Consider the following 25,818-nt stretch of genomic DNA (forward strand, 5'->3'; position numbering starts at 1 on the left):
ACAGGGACTTCAGGTGACCAGGTCTCGTGGAGCTCTGCTGCAGTGGAAAATGGGCTGGCCTTGGATTTTCGAGCCAACAAACGGTCCTCTCGAGCAGTTGTCTTGCGGGGTCTGCCTGACCTGGGCTTGTCAAAAACGTCTCCAGTCTCTTCAAATCTTTTTTTATCCTCTGTACTTGACGCTGAGACACATTGAAGGTGTCTGCCACATCAGCAGTGGATCTGGTCTTCAGCCTCTTGATAATCAAAACTTTAGTCTTTGGGTGAATCTTAGGCATGTTTGCAGAGGCATGTTTGCATGTTTTTTATACACACTTGAGACCTAATTGATCCATTATTAGTCACAGGTGAAGCTCATATGACAAGGTGACAACACTTATGTCTTTGCAAAAATTGACTCAATGGGCTTTACCAAGCTGTGAATATTAGAATACTTTTTGAAAGTGTGGTTTTTCACTGAAACATTATCACAAAAGCTGGTGGGATTAAAATGAGCCATTTCTTGTAAAAAAAATCTTGATTAGAAATATATTTCAGCGGCACTTTAGGTCAATTTGTACACAAGCGACATATATGTATGTTGGGGTCCAGGCATCTTTTCTTTTCTTTTTTCTTTTTTTTTACAAATATAACACTTATAATAATTCTATACCGTATATTTGTCATTTTCATTCCAAATATTGCAATTTATATTATAAACATTAATTTAATTTACTTAAAAAAACTTTAAACCATTTAATAAGAAATCACTATAAATTATATTTATAATTAGGGAAAAATTATAAATATAATTTATCATATCACATATCAATTTCCTGGTATGACGTCATAATATAATAATTCAAGATTAGCACATCTGGGCTCTCATTTTGTCAAAGGCAGAGAAAGACAGCCAGAACTCTGTTTACACCGATCAAAATTTCTAGCCACTTGGGGACAATATTCAGGCTAGGGGAACTCATATTAATGTTGAAAAACCTCATGCCATGGGACTTTTAATCATAAACACAGGAGAAATACATATTAAAAAAGACAAACAACAAGGGACTGAACAAAAATGGAAGTTTAAATCCAAGACAAACCATATGACTGACAGGTGGTAATGCAACACTGTAGAAACAAACAAGGAGACAATCAGGTGTCAGGGATCTGTGATAAAGAACTCAAGTGCAGAATGAGTTTAAACAGGTTTATTGACAAAAAAGCAGACGAGAGATGGTAGGAGAGGAATGATCACTATCCAAATAATTGGAACAGGGTACAATGCACAATAACTGGCAAGCTGAGCGAACAGCTGCTGAAACTAGCCCAATATGACGGTATGCTGGAGAGCAGTATATGGAAGGGCAGCGAGAGACCGGGGATAGCAGCGATGGCCAGGCAGGACACAAAGCGCGAGAGGCTAAACATCCATGGACTCTCAGGCACCGCACCGGACTTGCTGCTAGGTGGAGAGAGTGTGAGCGCCCAGGGAAGCAGGGAAGGACTGGAACAAACAAGAGACAGAGCAAAACACAAGACACGACAACAAGACAGATGGTGGAGACTAAATCCATGCAATATCAAGAGAAAAACTACAACTAAAAAAGAAAACTAATAAAAGAGAGGAGAAGGAGTGAACTAAAATGAGTCTGACTAGTCAAAATAAATGAAAAGTGCAGAATACTATGAATAAATAAGGGAACAACTAAATACTGTTACACTGGAGCTTCAGAATAAGCAGAGAAGACTAAAGAAACATTTCTAAACAATAGCAAGGATTCTCTGGAACAGAGAACAAAACAGGTAACAACAAAAAAGGGAAAAAAAGTACAATATAAAGGAAGCTGAGAATGTGAGGAACTGATGATCACACTCAGACAAATGAGGACCTAACAAGTACTAAACAAGGGTGTGTGTTAATTGGAAACAAGGAGGCAGGACAAGAGGAGCACATGGCCAAAACAAACAAAAGCAGAGCCATGTGCTCAAGCATAAAACAAACAAAGAAACATTGAATAATTACTAGACAAGAGGAGAACCCTGACAAATATGTGTATTTAATTATGGCCCTGTCCCAAATGGCACCCTAAACACCTGCGTACTAAACACACGAGTCTGGACTTTCGTGTTAAAAAAATGACATTTTCGTCACCACCTTGACTGTCGAGTAGAAGTCTGCTGGGGAGCTCGTACCAGTGCGTGCTCCGCAAAAGTGCGTATTGAGGTAGGCTTACCTACGACTGTAAAGGGAGACATGAAAGCACCCATCTGAAACCTAAAAATGCCAAACGGGACACCCTACAGTCTTGTGAACTTAACGGAAACGTACGCGGCAGTCATATGTCCACAATACCGAAAGTGCACATGAAGTGTGCCATTTGTGATAGGGCCAATGTAGTAACTTTTTTTTTTTGTAGTAACTAAATTTAATCATGGACCCACTTTATATTAGGTGGCCTTATCTACTATGTACTAGCATTTTAATTAATGCACTTATTGTGTACATACATGTTTTTACATTTTAAAAAATACCGGCATAAATAAGTCTGTAGTTAATTTCTGTAGTCTTACACCTAACCCTACCCTTAAACTTACCCACACCACCACACCTGTCCCTAACTCTACCCGGGCCGTATCCCACCTTAATATCAGCAAAGGTGTTTGGCAATACAATTTGAACACAGTAAGTACATTGCTCTTATTTTTTGATGTAAGTACATAGTACTTAAGGCCACCTAATATAAAGAGTGGCCCATGTACTTAAAGCTGTAATTAATTTCTGTAATTACATCTATAATTAAAATGTCGACCCTTCCCTTACCCCCAAAGGCACCCTTAAACCAAACCATACCACCAAACTTGTCCTAACCGTATTCCACTTCACCACAAAAAGTGGTTTGCAATACAACATGAACACAACACACAAGTACATTGTACTTACATTTTTTTCACTTTTTAATTGATGTTAGTACATTGCAGACACCTAATATAAAGTGGTGCAGAGCTATCTAACATGTAGAATAAAAATGGCCTAGAGTGCCCTGCTTGCTCCTTATCTTAGAACAGAGAATATGAGGAATCTTAAAAACTATTCAAGAGAATAAATCGTAGTATAACAACAGAAAATCTTCCTTACGGCATCATTTTAAAATGAACCCACTTGCATGGAAGAGAGCGGCCGACACTCTGACTTGACAAAATGTCAACGTGTTTTCCTCAGGAGAGCATGCTACTTTGTCCTCTCTTCTCGAAGCTAAACGCATGGTTTGCTCCTGGATGCGGAATGTTAATGAGGTTGATGAGTTTGATTGAGCTGAGGTGGGAGAGAGAGGAAAAACAGGGACAGAGAAAGAGAGGACTGCCAGAGCGTGAAGGAGTATGTCGCTCATAAGAATTTACCGCTCCCTCCTTTCATAATACAATAATAGACCCGAGGAAAAAAGAACTGGCTTTGTTTGACTTCACCAGCCCAAGACATAACATGTTTTGCTGCATGTCATCTGCTGATGTCAACAACTGCCGAAACAACCATTGTTAGAAAGTTTTAGTCCACAGATCCAATTTTCCTGCTTCTTCACTGCTAGCACATGCCAATACACAAAACAGCATCCCTACCTGATATAGTATGGCGTTTTTAGAAGTAAAGAAAAACAACCTTGTGTTTGCAGTGAGTCATTTTTTTCTCCATATTTTTAATGAAATTACAATAATTATTATAAATGATTAATCTGTGCACATCATTCATTTATAAGAAAATATTCCTTATGAATTATTATTTTCTCTCATTACGTGTTTCACTTTTATACTAATTACTAATGGACGAAATCAAGTCCCGTATTATGTTTTTTTTCTTTTTACTCGAATATACTGCCGTTTCACTTGAATATATATATCAGGCATAACATTATTACTTAATTTTGTGTTGGTACCCCTTTCGCTGCCAACAGAGCCCTAACCCATCGAGGCATGGACTCCACTAGACCCCTGAAGGTGTGCTGTGGTATCTGGCACCAAGATGTTAGCAGCAGATCCTTTAAGTCCTGTATGTTGCGAGGTGCGGTCTCCATGGATTGGACTTGTTTGTTCAGCACATCCCACAGATGCTCGATTGGATTGAGATTTGAGGAATTTGGAGGCCAAGTCAACACCTCAAACTCGTTGTGTTCCTCAAATCATTCCTGAACCATTTTTGCTTTGGCAGGGCGCATTATCCTGCTAAAGAGGCCACAGTCCACAGAGAATACCGCTTCCATTAAAGGTTGTACATGGTCTGCAACAATGCTTAGGTAGGGGGTACGTGTTAAAGTAACAGCCACATGGATGGCAAGACCCAATGTTTCCTGCAGAACATTGTCCAAAGCATCACACTAACTCCGCCGGCTTGTCTTCTTCCCATAGTGCATCCTGGTGCCATGTGTTCCCCAGGTAAGCGATGCACCATCCACGTGATGTAAAAGAAAGCGTGATTCATCAAACCAGGCCACCTTCTACTATTGCGCCGTGGTCAAGTTCTGATGCTCACGTGCCCACTGTTTCCGCATTAGACGCATTATAAAATTATTTTTCTATAAGTAATAATAGAAAAATAGTGATTATTATAACAATACAAAGTAAATGAAATAAAAATTAGCAAAACTTAGGGATGAGCAAAATGCCAATTGTGTTTCCTGAGGACAAGCCTATGTGGCAGGTCTCAACTTTAAACCTTGCACAATTTTACTTTGATAATGGCTTGAATTACTTACAATAAATGTGATGTTCCTTTGTCGGAAGCCTTAGTTAGCGAATCGCGCTATTACCCCTTATCAAAAGTGCGGGGTCGATTGCTGTCTTTTCAAAACTGCGGGGGTCATGACCCCCTGCCCCCCGTGTCAACGGCACGCCTGCATATAACATTAAATGAATTAAAAATACAGATGACTTGCAGCGTAGCTTTGCTAACAGATACCTCCTCAAAATTGAAAAGCCAAAAGATACAGAAGTACATTACCATGCTGCTTTTGGACAAGATCCACTGTGTTCAGACATGCTTGAGGGGAAAAAAGTTATAAAATCCTTCATTATCCCAAAGCCCCCGTACACCTGAGCCCTTGGCGCTTTTTTGCTCCTGCCAATGAAAGAGTGTGAAGAGAATCAGGTAGCTGTCAGAGCGTATCTTATCATGTCTCCACAGAAAGCCACAATATGTCTCTGCTGATGGTCTTGAAAACAGAATGAGATCTGCACGGTTTTTCTTCTTTAAACCGCAGAAAGGTCCGGACAAGATCAGAGGATGCATATGTGTGTTCATGAATTAAATAACTTTTATTTTGTTGTAATATATTCTAATTTACATGTATCTTTTTTACACAGTTGTTTCGAGCAGATGTTTTTGCAGAAATATGTAGGTCTTTTTTTCAACCCCATTATCAGATGAAACATCTTTTGGGGCTACAGTATCCACGGAAGCGAGAACAAAACTGAAGATCTCATCAGTGAGGGAGCACATCACTAGGAATGCAGAATGCCGTAGCCTACGCTGTGTGTAGGCAGATAGCACAAGGCTCCAGGCAGATAGGCATCGGGCTATGAACATCCAGATCACAGCTTGCAGCGGCTCAAAGCTAAGTACAACATCTAGAGGTGACTGTCTGTGAGGGCAAACGCTGAAAGGTTATTTTATACATATAGATGGTTTAGGGTTTATTTGCACACATAAATATATGTATCTTAGTAAAAAGGGCTGGGAAAATATCCACAAGAAACCATACTTTGCTAAAAACAAAACATATTTTAAAAGGTTTTGGACTAGCAACCATGAACAGTTGCACAAATGTAGGTTGACATGAATAGGTTAGAACATCATTGCCATGAGCTACTTACACAGAAGGTTGATGGTGAGGCCTGGTTAGTCTGGTTTATGGTTCTCTCCTGCCCCCTGCTGATGTGTTGTGTCAATGACAATAGGCTACAGAATAAATTATGTCGATTTCAATCTGCAGCAATGATGGTATGCAAAATTTAACATGTCATATATTTCAGAATTATTATTATTATTATTATTATTATTATTATTATTATTATTATTATTATTATTATTATTATTAATCATCAGTCTTTTTGCTTTGTTTTCCAGTACAAAATCAAATTTACTTGAGAGGTTGTGTAAGGTAATACAACTTATCAAATGTATTTAATATTTTTAAAAACATTTTCTTATATTAAACATAAACTTCAATATAATATATTCATTTTATATTTAATATACAATTCATATAACATATTTTAAATAAATGTAAATATAATTAATATATTTAATATATTATACATTATTTTATAAGTTATTATAAATTATAAAATTATATATATATATATATATATATATATATATATATATATATATATATATATATATATATATATATATAGTTTTAAAATAATATTTTATAATTCAACATTTTTTATAAGATTTAATTTCAATATGAAATATAGTAGTTAAATATAAGTAAAATAATATTGTTTCCATGATTTCTAGGTATCTTTATTGAAATGAAATAGTTAAATTAAATGTAAGTAATGTACAGTGTAATGTACAGTTACAATGTAAGTGTAAATTAAATTAAAGTAAATTAAGTGATTTATTATTATTATTATTATTATTATTATTATTATTATTAATAATAATAATAATAAATCACTTAATTTTAGAGAAAATATTAACATATAGTTCTTTACCCCCCCCCCTTCAAATCTCTTTTTACTCAATTTTTAAGATAATTATCTTATGTTAAACATATACATACATATATATAATTTTATAATTCAAAGTTATATGTCAAAATTATAAAGAAATATTCATTTATAGTATGCAATCTAAGTAAAATGATCTTGTTTTAAGAATGTTCAGGTATTTTCATTGGAATTAAATGGTTTATTATTATTATTATTATTATTATTATTATTATTATTATTATTATTATTATTATTATTATTATATGTTTCCTATGCCCTCTGTTGTGTACTCAGCTGGGCTTGATAAGACAGGAACCGTCTTCTGATTGCTTAACCCACCTAGCTATTTTTAGCACCTTCACCCTCCTTATCATCAAGGTAAAATAAGAGTGTTGCTGAGAGGGCTTCGTTACGTATTTCAAACAGATGCAGCGACACTCATTTCCCTCGTTCACTCACTCTCACTTTTGGGACTCTGTAGTAATGAAACAGGATTTGACCTAAATATTCATTTTGCTTCACTATCGTTTCTAATTATTGCAGCATTACAAAGCTGTGTGCGTTCAAACGCATCTAAAGCTTCAGCTGTATTGTGGGAATTACACTTAAATTAAATTTTCATAATCATTGTTTAACTGGTGCTCAAAGGCAACCACATTCAGAAAATATCCAACATTAATCTATAGGATGTTTTTTTCTTGAAGTCACGAGTTGAATTCTATGTCAGGCCAAAGAAAGAGAATTGTAAAAATAACTGAGTATAAAAAAGTTATCCATTTATTCAGACTGTTTTATTATGGTTCTCACAGCACTTTTTAACACAAGTACACACAGCAGCAGCAGCAGCAGTGCACAGCAATTAAAGCTCAACATTGATTTTTTTTTCTTTTTCTTTTCCAATATATATATTTTTTTCAATGCCAGACAAGCTGTGAAAAATATGTTTTGAACTAACAGAATAACAGCATAAAATAAAGAAAAAATGTGTTTTGAAAATTAAAATGAATCAACAAAATCAATATGAACATGTGAAAATAGCTATAGGCTATATAGGGTTTTGTGAGTAGATATCAAAATTTACAGAGAAAATATATACAAAAATATTATACTCACTTTAAACACTCACCAGTTCAACTGCTCATTAATGCAAATATCTAATCAGCCAATCGCATGGCAGCAACTCAACGCATTTAGGCATGTGGTCAAGAAGACGATCTGCTGAAGAGGCTGAGCATCAGAATGAGGGAAAAAAAGGCGATTTAAGTGACTTTGAATGTGGCCGTTGACGCCAGATGGGATGGTCTGAGGTCTGAGTATTTCAGAAGTTGTATAGTACATAATAAAGCAGCCGGTGTGTATATTGACTATAGTGATTAATCTTTCTACTTAAAAAACCCTAAATCATAATTTTCGATTTGGTTGATACAGTCACATTATATCATTTAAAGGGGCAGTCAGTAGCTAACTTGTTTGGTTTAAAAATAATCCAAAATTACAACCAGCCAGAGTTCAAAACTATCCGATTCACAACCGTAAGCTTGAAATAACGTGTTATAATTTTAGTGTTACTGGTAGTTTTCTTCGGGAAATACGATCTTTGCGTCATTATACGTCACGTCTGCATAAAGGAGTCTGGGCTAGTAGGCAATATATCGTGTGTGTGGATGCTGCAGGTGGCGGATTATTTGTCGAGTTATCTTATGTGGCCTCTTCTTACAGCAGTTGGAATGTAATTATACTTGTCATTTTAATGGCGGCTTGTAATCCCGAAAGATTAAAATGACAATCATTGTTGACAACTGATGTTGATAGACATTACACACACCTCAAAACATTAGATTCTTCTGCACCCATGTAAAAAAGATAACTCTGCAAATAAGTGCAGTTTCAGAGTTTAAACAGAGATGGCGACGAAGAGGTAAAAATTCAATTACACATTGGATGCTGTGTGTAATATTTATGAGGATCTATCAACAAAAATGCAATATAATATACATAACTATATTGTCAGTGGTGTATAAAGACCTTACATAATGTACTATTATGTTTTTATTACCTTGTAATGAGCCATTTCTACAGTGAGGTCGCCTTTTTGTGCCAGCATGTTTCTACAGTAGCCCAAAATGGACAAACTTCTCTACTAAACGCTACTCACTCTCTGCTCTCTGCTTCGAAAGGGAGGGGTGAGCGGTGGGTGAGTGCAATTCACAACCTTACCACTAGATGTCTCTAAAATGCACACACTGCACCTTTAATTCAATATGTGGTGATAAACTAAAAAAAAAACATACAGGGATTAAAATTGGGCCAGACGCCGCAGGGGTTCTGTGAGAGGGAAATGGCACGCCCTGCAAACCCACCCTAAGATTCCAGGAGACAATAACACCAACATACCATCCTATAATGCCTAAAACACTCTCACTACATTTTTACAGTGAATTTCTGGCAATCCAATGCGTACTGTTAATTTGAAAAAAGGTTTTTCTACTCTACTTTATTTAATGCATTTTTAAAAATCTTTCACTGATATCTGGCACAAAAGAGCTTCATGGGAATTTGCTATGTGAGTAGGTGTGTGTGTGTGTGTGTGTGTGTATGCGTGTGCGTGTGCGTGTGCATGTGTGGTCCTGGTAAAACCGGTTATGAAATGTACAAAGATGGCAATGTCCGAAACCAATATCATTGTGGGGACATTTTTGGTCCCCACGAGGAAAACAGCTTATAAATCATACTATTTGATGTTTTTTTAAAAATGCATACATTTTTGTTTAGGAGTAAATTTAGGGTCAGCAGATAGAATATACAGTTTGCACAGTTTAAAAATCACTATGTCTATGGAAAGTCCCCATAAAACACGAAAAACCAACATGTGTGTTTGGGGTGTCTGAACACGCAGTTCACTACTATCAAACTTACACTTGTCAGACTCAAACAAAGTTTCTAAGACTAAACAGCTCAGGTCATTCCTTGAGGGAGACCAGCCCTTACAAGCCAGCTAGTGCCAAATTATTCAATATGCTTCCATTATATGTAGCCTATATCTGATTCCAGAAATAGAATTTGTGCACAAGAAGAGAAGTAAAAAGGAAAAACAGATGTTTACCAGTAGTTTGCACTTATGTTGCAAAAAAAACTAACAATGGTGACTTCACAATGAATATTGCCACAGGCAATATTTTGTAGCATTTCTAGGACTTTTGGAGCTCAGTATGGGGAGGACCTGAAGAAACCGATGAGAGGAGGAGAGAAATGAGGTTTGGAGGGGAGGAATGAACAAAACATTTGTTTGTTATCAGAGGAGGACCTCTTTCCAAGGTCTCCCGTGGCTTTGGCTGTAGAGCTTCTGACCAACACGCCTCTTAGAAAGAGATCGCCCTCCCTGCGGCTTCACAAGAACAGACCACTACAACCACAAATAGACTCTGAGCGGTCCAGCCCAGACCTCACCTGAACATCAGAGGAGATCAAGAGCTGCTTCAGGACGCCACTGAAGGCCTCAGTTCACAAACACTGTAAAAACCCTTCCACCTACAAGAGAAGATGAGAAAGAGGATGGTCTTGTTGATGATGCTCTGCCTATGTCTCGGCTGGTCCACGCCACACGCAGAAGGCATGGTTTCTGGATCTCATTTATGCTCATTTAATGGTACAACTCGTTGTGTCTTCTGTCTGGGCAACAAGGTCCACGAGATGCCAAGAAATATACCGAAAAATACCACATTTGTGTGAGTATAAACAAACACACACATAATTTAGATGCACCTTAAAATGCATGTATAGTAATACACATCTAGATAAAGAATTTCAGGTATTGAATATCAAAAGTACACAAAGATCCACATTAAAAACATTTATGCAGTGTAAAAAATTATTTAGAAAAAAGTAACCTGGTTGCCTTAAAATTTTGAATTCATTGAAATTAAAATTTTGAGTTAATATAATGAACATTTTTTGAGATTCGACAACCTTTATTAAAATATTATTAAAAGATTTTATAAGCATATTGGGTAATTGTGTGTGTTTTATTTCTGATGACGCAGTGAAACATGCCAAATAGTACTATTTTCATGATTTATCACATTTTTTATGTGGTTCAGATACAATAATATTTTCTCACATTTTTAATTTCAATAAACTCAAAATTTTAAGGCAACCAGGTTACTTACTTTTTAAAGTTAAACCAACAAAAAACAACTTCTTTTTTTTTTACAGTGTATGCACATAAATATTAAAGACACGTAGTTGTTTTGGACGTTGAAGCTTTATGTGTTGCTATTTTTAACTAAAATTTCCATTAATTACTTTAACGAAAATGAGCAATTTAACTGAAATAAACTAAGTTGAAGTACTAAAATGACAAAAACTAAAACTGAAATAAAACAAAGCTAAAAATATAAAATAATATAAAACAAAAATAAGAGAAAAATGACAAAAGCATATATCAGACGTAATATTAAACAAATTAAAACTATAATAGATAATTTAAAATATGAATAAATTATATAACAGTATATACAGTAAATCATAATAAAATAAAACTGCAATAGTTAAATAAAAGTAGAAAAAGTAGCTGCATAAATTAGCAAAATTTATTTTAATGAATATTATTATGATTAAAAGTTACTATAAAATAGTATGTAATTACAAAATGAAATATGAATTGTTAGCGTATTGGGATTCATTATTTTATTTAGCTTTTTTGTCATTTAAAACAATTTATATAGTAACTTTAAATCAGTTGAAAATTGATTATACGGTGCGCTATTTTTCAAGCTTTAAATAAAATGATGCAATAAATAAATAATTTTAACGAATGTTGTATATTATGAAAGTAATATACAACAGTGAAAAGCTTGACAGCCCTATTAAAAATCTGAGAAACTCAATGACATTGTTATTGTTCCAGAGCTTGTTATTGTGGTTTTGGAAAGAATGTGATTGACTAGGAATACATGTTTCTGTTGTGAGACTATTTTTTGTAATCTCAAGGCTATCGTCCCTCAAATGAACTCTCAAGCCTGATGTGTGGGAGTGTTTTTTGTACGTCAAATGTATCGCATTAAGTCATTACGTGAATTTGTGTGAGAAAGTTTTTTTTGGTTGCTGGTCAGGGTTGCCGCTTGGTCAAATATCTTGTAATTTGTGCGGCTTTTATCGCCGTTGTGTTGTGTATTATGAGCGCTGTTGAAGTGTTAGTTCGCCCAAAAAGGATAATTCTGTCATTAATTACTCACCCTCATGTCGTTCCAAACCCGTTAGACCTTCGTTCATCTTCAGAACACAAATCGAGATATTTTTGATGAAATTGGAAAGCTCTTTGACCCCTCATAGACTGCAACGTTATTACAACTTTCAAGATCCAGAAAGGTATAAAGACATTGTTAAAATAATCCATGTGACTTGTGAATGGGAACCACGTGTACCTTAATATGTGATGAAGCGACAAGAATATTTTTTGTGCGCAAAAAAACAAACAAAAAAGGACTTTATTCAACAACTCTTCTTGTCTGTGTCATTCTTCTGTTGATGTAGTGTAAACAGTGCAACACTTCAGAGTTCTACGACAGAACGGCGGCTCACCATTGGCTAGCTCCTGTGTCAGCATCACACGCATGCATTGTGGTGCACACGTGAGCAGTGTCGAATACAAAATGTATTCTCATCGCTTCATAAAATAAAGGATGAACCGCTGTAGTCACATGGAGTATTTCAACATCGTCTTTCTGGGCCTTGAAAGTGCTAGTTAAATAGCTTTATATGGAAGGTTTAATAAAAAATATCATCATTTGTGTTCCGAAGATGAACAAAGGTCTTATGGGTTTGGAACAACATGAGGGTGAGTAATTAATGGCAGAATTTTCATTTTGGGGTGAACTAACGACGACAGACGAGACAAAAACTTGTGTAGTGTGAGCATTATGGCGATTCATATAGTCTCATAGTTCTGTGTCAGAGAGAGAGAGAGAGAGAGAGGGAGAGAGAGGGGGGGGAGTGGGGGGGGGCAAACATGAAGATGAAACTATCTTTGGCTCCTCAAGCAGGTTAATCATGGGTTGTATTTCTGTTTTGAGCTGACAGTCAGTCAGTTTAGATAAGGTTGCCCAGCTGAATCTCAAGATGCTCAGCTTGATCACACATTTCACACTAATGGCTGTCTACACTTTGTGTTCATTACTTTAGGCTTCTTTACTTTTCCATTTTAGAAAGAGCACCAAGAGCTTTTCAGCTTGTGTGTCTCAGACTTTCTACTTGGCACCACAGGAACAAACAGTCCTGAGCTTGATAGGAATCATTCAGGCTGCAGATGTGTTCTCTCTTTATAACTGCAAAATATCAAGGAAAATGTCTCTAAAATATTACATTCTTCCCAGAGTCATTTATATACTATTAAAGTTTTTGTCAGTATTTTAAATTAGATTTTATTTTTATATTTTCTGTTTTCACTTTAGGATATTTGTGTAATATTTATTGTGTAATAAATTGTGATAATGTACATTAATGTACAATAATGTACAATAATGTATATTTGCATATATTTGCATTAGCATTTGCCTTGATTCATTGGAGTTTTGTTTTGTTTTACTACTACAAGTTAGACAAAATTATTTTTTTTATTATTATTATTTATTTATTTTTATTTCACTTAAATGTTACATTTGTTTTCTGATTTTATGGTTTTATATTTATAACCCTCATTATGTCATGTGTGATGAGTTCTTAAAGCTACGGTGTGCCACTATAACAGCACCAAACAAATCACAAAAATAAAAATAATGATCACTGCCGCCACTATCAGCCATGCTGATAACCCCGCCCGGTCGCCCTAAACTCAGTCAGGGACAAAACAAGTAAAAATAACAAGAATCAAAATTATATAACAAACATATAATGATTTTTCAAATCTTAAATATCCGTATCTCTTGTAACAGCATCATTTGCTTTAAAAGGCACTCAGTGTGCTTTGTGTAATTGGGCTGTCTACATTTCTGAGGGATTACAGGAATGAATATCCACAGGAAGAACACACAGACACTAATAGCTGTGTGCAAAAACATTTACACAAAAAGCTTGACAGTAAATAGATTGTTTGCAGTTGTCTGTAAATAGGCTACTGGTAACTGTGTATTTCTCATAACATTTCACATCCTGAATGACCTAGTTTCTGCTATGACTCATTCTGTTCATACTAACTTTCATCAGGATACAGTTCTCTCACACACACACGCACGCACACACAATAAACATACACTGAGTCTCACAAATAAACTTAGAAAGGGTTTTTAAGAGCACACACATATTCTGAAACTCTAAATTTGAGCCATTGTGCTCTCATGGAAAGTGATTGTGACATGCATACGTTGTGATTTGTACAGAAATGTGCATATGTGACGGAATTACCAAGGTCTGAATTCATGCAAATTAGCTACCAATTCACTGAAATGCAAAATTGTCACGAATTGGCTTGAAAGTGTGATTTCAGCCAGTCTGTTCCTCTTTGGTATCAATAATAGTTTTAGATGGACAACACATTAAAAAGATAAATAGGATATTTCATAGCGCACTCTCCATTCAAGCACTGGAAAAAAAATCAGGTCTCCAATTGAAAGATTTCAAGTGACTGATCACATCTAAATGTTTCAGTTGGCCGAATTTAATTTCTGTGAATTAAATTGCATCAATTCACAGAATTTCAATTCAGCCAACTGAAAAATTTAGATGTGATCAGCCACTAGAACATTTTCAATTGGAGCTATTTTTTTATTTTTTTATTTTTTACAGTGAGTAAATACCAGCTATGGTTGTATATGCCCATTACTTATAGAAAATAGCTGGCCCGTCTTACCTCAAAATGGCGGCAGAGTCGACTGACTTATGAAATTAAATGATTGGTGATCTTCATGCAAAAACAAAAACAGCCATATCTGATATAGCCATGGCAGCTTTTATATCTGATTGCTTATTAAACATTCACCGCTGAATAGACTGTGATATTTATAACTGTAACACATTGTTGGATGGTGAATCACATCTCTTCTATCTAATTTTGTGCAGGGAGATCAAACTGACTCAGATCAGCGTGTTTCGCCGAGCAGCCCTGTCTGAGCTGCATGAGCTGAAGAGAATGTGAGTGCAAGAGTGAAGGACAACGTCTGAAATGTTTACTATTAAAACCTGGATGTGTACATTCAGCAAGAATGCACATGAAGATTAGAACGCATTCAGTCAATCAAAAACTCTTTTTGGTCTTTGGCTTAGCTTCGCAAAACCACATAAACACATGATATTTAGTCTTGATTGAATATGTTTAGGCTTTGATATGGAACATGATGTTTAACAGTGACCCAAACACCGGAGATATGTATCAAAGGAAAATACTACCAAACCTAAGTGAGAGAAATTGACAAGTGTGATTCTTTGTTGTAAATGTATTTTATTTCTCAAATCAGCATTTTCTGTAGTGTTTTGAATTCCCTCAATGCACTTCATTAGTGAAAATTGTGCATGGCTATTAAGATTATGTATCAATTTGATGTATTGCAATCAAGCTTTAGACATTCATATTAACTGCTCATAACAATATCTGTCGCTATATGATTATTATTCTCCCCAGAGTGGTGTCCGAGAATGGTGCTCTTGAGCGAATTGAAGCCTTTGCCTTCTCCAACCTGACAGAGCTTCAGGAAATGTACGTTGCTTTGCATTACGTCCAATCGCATTCTTTTCAACACGCTGGAATCAAACATTGCAGTAAATATTATGAAACACAAAATAACCTATCTAACCACCTATCTGACAGAACTATTACAAAATCCAAAAACCTTGTGCTACACAAAGATGCCTTCTGGAGACTCCCGAAGCTACGGTATCTGTGAGTTATTTTCTGTCTTCATTACTCTTGTCTAGTAAACTCTGAATGATGGCTTCATGCTGAGGTTTGACAGTTTAAAAGGAGCATATTACCACATGAGTTTAAGTCATTTAGCATTGAGTTATGTTAAGAGTTCTGAAAGACCTCAAAGCGGAACGACCTAAACACAGGTCAATATCCATATCACGTTTCTCACAGGAAACAAAGGCTACAGATGCAAAGACAAAACACAAATGTCAGTCTAACTTATTACATTTCTGTAATCTTGTCTTCCTGTGTGTGTGAGTACTTGCTTAAAGCAGAAATCTCCAACCCTGCTTCATGGGGACCCACCCATAGATATCCATAATAAAGGCCTTTATTATGGATATCTATGGACCCACCGTCCTACAGAGTTTAGCTCCAACCCTAATCAAAGACAGGTGAAGCTAATCAATCTCTTCAGGATCACTTGTTGAAAATACACAGGCTATCGTGCTGAAATAAGGAAATAAAAAGCTTGGAAATAAACTTTGCAGGACAGTGGGTTCCCAGGAGCAGGGTTGAAGACCTCTGGCTTAAAGGGTTAGTTCACCCAAAAATTAAATTCTGTCAGCAATTACTCACCCTCATGTCGTTCGACATCCGTAAGACCTTTGTTCATCTTCGTAGCACAAATGAAGATATTTTTGTTGAAATCCGATGGCTTAAAAAGGCCTTCAATGGGAGCAATGACATTTCCTCCATCAAGACTCATAAAAGGTACTAAGACATCATTAAAAAGTCCATCTCTTTTACTTTTTAAGTAAAGTAAAAGAGATGCAGTGGCTCTAAAATCACTTTTTTAAGGGACGAGAATAGTTTTTGTGTGCAAATCAAAAATAAAAATAATTACTTTTTTCAACAAGTTCTTGTCTTCTATCTCTGACATGAACTCGTGAACTCATGAACTCACGAAGCACCGCTACGCATGCGCGAGAAATATGCCATCGGATTTTAACAAAAATATCTTAATTTGTGTTCGAAAGGTGAACAAAAGTCTTACGGGTGTGAGGCTAAGTAACGACATGAGGCTAAGTAATTAATGACAGAGTTTTCATTTTTGGGTGAACTAACAATTTAACTTATTGGACATCTTGAGGACCAAATGTCCCCACAAGAATAGTCAAACTTGAGATCATCCATGATTCCCCTCTCCATGAGGGTTAGGGTATAGAAAATACAGTTTGTATAGTGTAAAAATTATGTCTGTGTAAGTCCCCACAAAGTTCCTGAAACCTAACTTTGTGTATGTGTGTGTGTTCCTCTAGGACTATATCAAACACTGGTCTTAAAATCCTGCCTGATTTTTCAAAAATCAACTCTGCTGCTCTTGAATTTCTATTGTAAGTCTCTACTCAAGCTGTGTCGCTGTCTTAAATGTTTTTCTGCTTACCCCCAGGGCATCCAAGATGTAGGTGTATTTATTTCTTGATAGAACACAAATTAAGGTTTTTAACTCCAACCGTTGCTCATATAATGCATGACAGTCAATGTTTTTTTTTCTATGAGTGCCACTATAAGAATAAAAAACACATATATTTTGATACATGATACATCATTTCATTGTCAACGGAAATGTTTTTTCAACATTACATATAACTTTCCATATCAAGTATACATAAAGAGGATTATTATTTTAACTGTGACAGGATAATAAATTACATCGTTACTGTTAGACATGTCATAAATACTCACACGACTTTAGCAGGATCCGTCAAAAGTTCTCGAATGGCGGCAAAAATGTCCTCACGTAGTCCACAGCTCGTCTCGGTGACGAAGACGTGCAGTAGGCGGGGTCAGGTCACGAATTTAAATTTCAGTCATTAATCCAGGTAAATGCACTCTCATTACTGGTAAAACCTAGCCAATTTACATTTCTTCAAAAAAACACAAATACATTTTCTTATAAATGTATAATATTTGAATTGATCTAAAATGAGTGATTTATGGTCAGCCAATGAATGCCCATGAGCACTTTTTTGAGTGTACGAATCCATATTAAACCCTGTGGCTCGTGACAATACATTGTTGTCTTAAAACACGAAGCTATTGGTTTCTGCGAGATACCGAACAGTATATATGTTATTTTTTTACCTCACAGCAGACGAATCTCATCCAATATTGCCAACGCCATTATTTCCGCGATCATATATATATGGTATATATATATATAAAGGACCGGACGAATGAGGCATCTATGCACACATATCTATGATCGGCCGTTGTTTTGAGCTTCTCTGGTGGAAGTAATGGCACTGGGATACTGGATGAGATATGTCTGATATGAGGTAAAAAAATTACCATAAATAAAGTTCGGTTTCTCGCAGAAACCGATCGTTTCATGTCTTAAGACATCAATGTGTCGCCACGAGCCGCAGGGTTTAATATGGATTTGTATGTCTATGTGTTTTTTACTCTCATAGTGGCTTTCATAGAAAAAAAACATTGACATGCATTATACGAGCAACGGTTGGAATTAAAAATCTTCATTTGTGTTCTACTGAAGAGACAAACACACCTACATCTAGGATGCCCTGGGGGTAAGCAGATAAACATCAAATTTTCATTTTTGGGTGAACTATCCCTTTAATTTTGATTTGAATCAGGTGCATGTCCTTTCTTGAAACTTACTATCTGTAAATATACAAAGAAATGACCTTTAAACTGTTAAAATCTATGCTATATCAAATTTATGTTATAGTGATCTACAAGATAACATGCACATAGAGAGAATTCCCAGTAATGCTTTCCTCGGATTGACCAATGGCACCATAACTGAGCTGTAAGTGCAGCTGTGTGATTGATTATTCCCAATGACTTATTCTTTATGTGAAAAAAGTAAATGATGAGATGTGATGGGTTGATGATTCATTGAATAATGTACACTATACTTGCATTTCAAATGAATATTAGTCTTGAAGTACATGGCAAAAACAAGCTAACTTCAACTGCTGTTAAAACAAACATATTATATATTACACAACAAAATTACATTATATTGACAATTACAATTTTTATCATGCATATAAATGTAACAGATTTGTACTTTATGTGGTCAGATAACTCAGATTAATGGATTTTTTAATTCAGCAAGGATGCGTTAATTTGATAAGTGACAGTAAAGATTTATAAAGTTGCAAAAGATTTATATTTCAAATAAATGCTGTTCTTTTGAAATTTGCTCATCAAAGAATCCTAACAAATGTATCATCATTTCCACAAAGAAAATTTTAAGCAGCATAAATGTTTTCAACATGTATTAATTACAAACCCTAACCCAATATATTAATAGAGACTAATAAGTGATCTTTTTTTTAAAAAGTCAAAAATTCTTACCGACCCCGAACTTTTGGAAACCGGTGTAACTCGCTGTACTCTTGTAGGAGATTAACGAAGAATGGGATTCGTGAGATAGACAGCTATGCATTCAATGGTACCAAAATTGAGAAACTGTGAGTTCAGTTACATTTTTTAATACATTTATAAATTAGCATCTCAAATAAAACCTCTAATCTTTCGTTTAATCCCTTTCTCACAGCTTTCTCATGGGAAACCAGCAGCTGAGTCATATCCACAGTTACGCCTTTATAGGAGCTGAAGGCCCCATCGTTCTGTAAGCATGAACAACTCTGAATTTCAACAACAATACAACTCACCAGCTGGAGCACCACACACCCACTCTATGTCCTCAGGACAAGCTCTCACAGCAATTCCTGTTACACTCACACTAACCTCAGTTACCTGGTTTGTACACTATTAGTGTGCATATAGTTCAACAACAATCTACGCACATCCAATCCTGCACTGGGAACTGAAATCGCTGCTGTCATTACAGGGACATCTCCCGTACTGCCGTCCACACGCTTCCAGAAAGCATGCTGAAGACCCTTAAGCTTCTGACAGCCATCTCGGTCTACTCTCTAAGGAGGCTTCCGAGCCTGGAGCTGTTTACTGAGCTCACGCAGACCAATCTGACCTACCCCAGCCACTGCTGTGCCTTCAAAAACTTCAAGAAGCACAAGTCAATTACAACATTACATTCAATTACATTACAACTGTTTATTCTGTGATGGTTTACTCATCCTCATATTGTTCCAAACCTGTGTGGTTTATTTCCATTTACAAAATGAACTATTAGACAGGATGTGCACGCTGCTCTTTTCCATACGCTGTAAGTACATGGTGGCAAAAAATACACAAGCTGCCAAAATGAGTAAAAAGCCCCATAAATGCCTGTTCACAACTAAACAAATATTTGGTGCGATAAACATTTTAATTTGGATGAGCAACTCCTAGCAAAATCCTAGTGGACGTTATCGAGTGCACTCATTCAATCCCATAATGCACTGCCATAACGAGTGTACACAAAATGGCTAGAGAATACTCATAATGCTCTTTAGAGGGTTACAAATTATTTATTGCGTCTTACCAGAAGATGGCGCTCGCATCTGAATCATCTATCCGTTTTCCAAACTGCTGGTCCAATGTGGGTATAGCATAATATCAGGTATAAATTCCTTTTTAATTGATTATTAAATAGTATAATTAAGGTTTAAACATGCTAGAATTCCATGACGGAATTGGACTACTGAAGCTGTCAGTTTGCTAGGTTTCAAATTATTATCAAACGAACAAACTATGAAAAAGCGGCAGCCATTACGACGCATTTAGTGCACTCGTTTTCATTCACTCCCTCAAGTGGACAATATTAATGGAGTAACGTAAGGAATAGTGAATGAGGGTCTGGGGGGCAATTTCGGAACACAGCTTAGGATTTGTTATTTTACTGAGCAATATCAGGAACCGGCTCTCTTGTTTCTGTACTCTTGTATTTGAAGTTGATGAATAGTCGTTTTTTTACGCATTGGCTTGAAACGACAAATTACATGCAAAAATCTGACCAAATGTTCCAGTGCATTCCAGCGCACTCAAAACTATTTGACCTTTTGCTGAATTAGTGTATAATTTATATGAATTTGTACAATTCCATTCTTACGTTTCTGTACGATCTGCATATTAAGCACTGAATTAGCTTTAGGGGTGGGGTTAGGGTTGGACCTTCATGCTTACTTTTTGTAATAAGCAGAGTGTACGTGTGTTGTGCGACCGCCTATAGGCACATATTACTAACGCGCCCTTTAAATAACACCAAAAATACTCAGTTGCCTCAAAGTAGCAACAAGGCAACAATGCGCCTGAACACACCTCGTTTTCATACCAGCACGCTCGGCCTAACAGATGGGCGCTATTTAAACAACGTGGCGCTGGAGGTGAAAATGATAGCTGCGTCGGGCTGAAACTTGTAAAAAAACACTTGTGTCGCGCATGGGGTCACATTGCGCCAGGTGTATGATAGGGCGCCATTGTATGGAAAAGAGCAGCGTGAACATTCTGCTAAATGTATCGTTTTCTGTTCCATAGAGGAAAAAGGTCATATAGGTTTGAAACAACACGAGGGTAAGTAAATGGAGATGGAATTTTTCATTTTCTTAATTTAACACTGAAAACCTACTGTATACTCAGATATTATTTGTGTTCGCACAGGCCTGTGAAGAATCAAATGTGTAAGCATCCTGGCGCCCACAGCCTTGAGAACGATTTTTTCAAAGACCACTGTAAGGATGAGATAGAAGTGACCTGCTACCCCACACCAGATGCATTCAACCCATGCGAAGACATCATGGGGTTTACGTTCCTACGTGTTCTGATCTGGTTCATCAGCATACTGGCCATTGTGGGAAATTTGGTTGTCCTCCTGGTGCTCCTCACCAGCCGTTACAAACTGACCGTGCCCAGGTTTCTAATGTGCCACTTGGCTTTCGCTGACCTTTGCATGGGCATTTACCTGTTGCTCATCGCCGGCGTGGACATTTACACGCAATCCCACTACTACAACTACGGCATCGACTGGCAGACGGGAGCAGGGTGCCATGTGGCCGGCTTCTTCACGGTCTTCTCCAGCGAGCTGTCCGTCTTCACCCTGACTGCCATTACCCTGGAGCGCTGGCACACCATCACTTATGCCATGGAGCTGGAACGCCAGCTGCGCCTGCGCCATGCCTGTGCAGTGATGTCGGCGGGGTGGCTCTTCGCCCTGCTGACTGCTCTGATGCCCATGTTGGGTGTAAGCAGCTACAGAAAGACCAGCATTTGCCTGCCCATGGATGTAGAAACGGTGCTTTCGCAAGGATACGTAGTGCTGTTGCTCCTAATCAACGTAGCCGCTTTTCTGGTTGTGTGTGTCTGTTATATGCGCATCTACCTGACCGTCCGCAACCCTGCCTTCGTTCCTGCCAACGCAGACATGCGTATAGCCAAGCGCATGGCCGTGCTCATCTTCACCGACTTCCTGTGCATGGCGCCCATCTCCTTTTTCGCCATCTCCGCAGCCTTAAAACTGCCGCTAATCACGGTTTCTTACGCCAAAGTCTTGCTGGTGTTTTTCTACCCCATAAATTCCTGCTCAAACCCATTTCTCTACGCCTTCTTCACTAAAACCTTCAGGAGGGATTTCTTCATTCTGACAAGCCGGTTCGGCTGCTTTAAAACACGCGCGCACATTTACCGCACAGAGATCTCTTCAGGGCAAAACGGAGCCATGGTGCCTTCGCCAAAAACTAGCGACGGGACACTGTACTCCCTGGTGCACATCGCCCAAGTGCACTGACCACCATAACTCAGGTGTGACGGGCTGTAACTATGTGCTGCTCAAGGCGAAAATGAGGATAAATAAGGAAATTGTGGAATCTGGATATAAAATTCTTTTTCGTTTCTACGGCATTAAATAGGGTAAAGGCATCTCAATGATATTATAATGCTTGACCCCTCGGGTCAAATGATTCAGATGTCTTTAGAAGTACACCATTCACAAGATGCTGCTTGATTGACTTTTGACATATCCTGCACGCACCAGTGTTTAAAAATTTAGATTAGGTGATATCTTTAGTATGAATAATGTAGATTTCTTAATATTTTAACAAGCATGCAGCATTAGATATTGTCATTTAATTGAATTAATAGCCTACTTCTCAGTGTTCTTAAGTGGAAAAGTTGTTATGGGAGTTCACCCTAAAAGTGACATTTCACCCTTACAATGTTTCAAATGTGGAGAAGAGGATATTTTGAAGAAAAAATGTTTTAGTGGTCTTTCCATACAATGAAAGATCACAAAAGTAATTGAAACTCAGACTAACTTTTGTGATCCCTTAAAAGAAAGGAAGTCATACAAGTTTGAAACACATTAACGCTTTGTGCTGATGCTGCTAGCAGAAAAACAAAATGCTAAAAAAATAAAATTGAGGACCTTTTGAGACCTGAAGAGTGGGTTTTTGAGATGAGGATTGTGATTTGTATGTGTGTGCTTTTTTAAATCATAAAAAAATGTAAATGCATTAACGAATAAAAACGTATAAAAACCTCAAGGTCCATTCAAATAGTTATTTCAGTTCTCATGTGTGTTGAATCGGAGAAGACATTTATAGCCCTTCCCATAATCCTTTTTTACAAATATTCCAGTACTTTAGCACTGGAATGGTTTGTTCAAGGTCACAATAACCTCGCTGGCAACCCGCAGTATGAGAGAGGATGTCTGAGAGAGTATGGGAGTTTTGAATCAAATGGACTTATGTTACATGTAATCAATCCTTCACTGGACATCCACAATAAAATAAAGCACAGCTAGCTGCTTTACACAAACTGAGACACACGCCAAGTTAGGAATGAATTTCACTCTGTCCAAGTCTTACTTCTGTTCTTATCTTTGCACCTGCAATAATGTTTAAGCTGTGAGACAGAGAGCTGTTGTTCTGCTGGGTTTTTTTTTTTTTTTTAGGCAGCAATGTTTGCCTCAGTGTTGGAGGGGAGCGATGGGAGTGTGTGGCAGTTACAGCAGCTGTGCTACACGGCACCCTGAACTCAAACCTCAAATGGGCTGAGGAAGTCCACAAAGAAGAGGAATCTGTTATGAAGATATGGCTCATGTATCAAGGCCAGGGGTTCAATGCCGCAAGTCAAGGGAACAGTGGACGGAGAGAAAGCCACACACAAAGACAGAAAACAGATACTGCAACAATTTAATACTTTAAAATCATTTAAAAAATATTTTCAAGACATCAATAATTAAAAAATAAAAATCCTTTTGCTGAATGTGTTTCATGTTTCTACATGTTTTTATAATAAATCATGATTATATCAATGTAGTCCTACGGCTAATTCAACAACGGTGTTTAAAAACAGTTCAGGGTTTCTGGGAATTTCTTGGACTACAACTGACCACTAGATGGCGGTGTAATCCACCAAAAACATGAAGCGGGTCATAACAGCAACATCGTATACATGCATACACTCACTGTTGCTGCAAAATATAGAATTTATTCTGTGCACTGTTGTGCGAATATTCCGTATGCATATTACCCAAAACGAACATTACTGTGTGGAATAACGTATATCTCACAAGACATGACCTTCCAGTTCCAGGGTGATGGATGTTGGTGAAATGTGATTAACATCTTTCTTGAAAAATTAGAAAACTACGGAGTTTCCAGTGGAAACTTTTAACTGGAACGCCCCTTCAAGTCAGATTCGTGACTGGGCAACTCCGGGAAGCTTCAACTAAAGTGAAACAGTAGTAATATATTGTTTAGAATAATTTCTGTTTTTGCGTCTCAATCAGTGTTGGAAAGTTACTTTGAAAAGTAATACGCATTACATTACTTGTGTTACACCTCAAAAAAATATTTAATTGCATTATTTCATTGCATTATATACACGATATATAAACCAGCATTATTTTTATCGAAAGAAATGCGCATAGGATGCTTTTCTTAAACTGGGTTATATATTTTTTTCTTTAACAACAACAAAAAAGGTTGCATTTTCACACCATAAAGTGAAAGCTGGGGTTAAAGGAAATGCAAATTCGCACCTGTATAAGTAAAGAGCATTCAACATTCCTGAAATAAAAGGAATGAAAAGAAAAATGAAATACAAAGGTGACATTTTTGCTTAAAGGTGTGGGCAAAGACAAAGACTAAAAAAGTAAGATTAAATACATAAAGTATATTTGTATTATTTAAATTTAATTATTTAATAATTATATTCAGAGTCTGCATTTTACCGTTTTTATTCAATTTTTTTATTATTTAATTAATCATTATATTCAGAGTCTGCATTTTACCGTTTTTATTCAGTTTGTGGAATGCTTAATCTGTTTTTGCACAAGTGAAATAAATGCATGCTCACATTTAGTGTAGAACTACAATAACAATCACGTTTACACAGCGCTTTTGCACCTTACTCCCAATTTCTCTCGACATGGGGACAGGAGAGGTGCCTGTCAATAAATGGGAGTGGCAAGCAGCAAAACCTGATTTCACCAAGTTCAACATGTTCCTGAATCAACATCTTTGTTGATCCTGAAACAACATTAAATTCAACCTATCAGATTTGAGGGACGAGTTTACAGTTTGTCAAGTTTAGGTTTACTCCCAGGGTTTGGTGCTTCTGCATCAGTGTTGTTCAGTTTGTTATTACCCTCTAATTTTAGGGATAATTTATGAGTAGGCTTTGGTTGAGGGGTAGGGATATGCTTAGGACTACATTTTTTGGACAGGAATGTTGTTCCAGGATCAACAAAATGTTTTGACCCAAGAACACTTGGCAAAATGGAGGTGCAAAAAAAGCAACTTACTTTACTTGTTTGAAAAAGTAACTCGCCTATTGTGTTGTAAAATTTAAAATGTATTACTTTACTCGTCTACTAAAAAGTAACCGGATTACCCAACTCATGTTACTTGTAATGCGTTACTTCCAACACTGGTTCCATTTACCGCCGAAGAGCGATGTGATAGCTCGGAACATTCATCACATACATCACATTATCGTCCGTTAGAGGCCTTTAAACTATCTTCGACATTTGCATACGATTGTCCATTTTACCACTAAGTGGCAGTCGCATGGAACATGCTTCTTCACCATGGTAAAATTACATTATTATTGTATTAATATATCCACAATTTTTTTTTGATTGCCAATATGTCTGAAAGAGTTTCCTGAGGCTAACCAAAGCTATTTAACCATTTTAAATAATTATTTCTTACAGAACTATTCACAACAGAATGGTTTAAAGAATAAAATGGGTAATTATCTCCTCTTTTTACACTAACAATGCAATGCTTAAAGATTTCAAACACATTCAAAGCTCAAATCGGATCTGAAAATGTCACACAATATGAACGG

The 25,818-nt window shown here is 36.6% G+C and overlaps 1 protein-coding gene across 1 annotated transcript; it reads left to right on the top strand.

The window, feature by feature from the left end:
* Window positions 1-10,041: 10,041 nt before the first annotated feature.
* fshr (follicle stimulating hormone receptor) lies at window positions 10,042-22,999 on the top strand. Its single transcript, XM_067429738.1, has 10 exons — window positions 10,042-10,417; window positions 14,745-14,816; window positions 15,304-15,378; window positions 15,490-15,561; window positions 16,851-16,925; window positions 18,284-18,364; window positions 18,966-19,034; window positions 19,121-19,195; window positions 19,418-19,603; window positions 21,127-22,999. Exons 1-10 carry the CDS (start codon window positions 10,233-10,235, stop codon window positions 22,247-22,249), a joined length of 2,013 nt encoding a protein of 670 aa, XP_067285839.1. The 5' UTR covers window positions 10,042-10,232; the 3' UTR covers window positions 22,250-22,999.
* Window positions 23,000-25,818: the final 2,819 nt, after the last annotated feature.

This window comes from Pseudorasbora parva, chromosome 21 (assembly GCF_024679245.1).
Source record: "Pseudorasbora parva isolate DD20220531a chromosome 21, ASM2467924v1, whole genome shotgun sequence".
Lineage (NCBI taxonomy): Eukaryota > Metazoa > Chordata > Actinopteri > Cypriniformes > Gobionidae > Pseudorasbora > Pseudorasbora parva.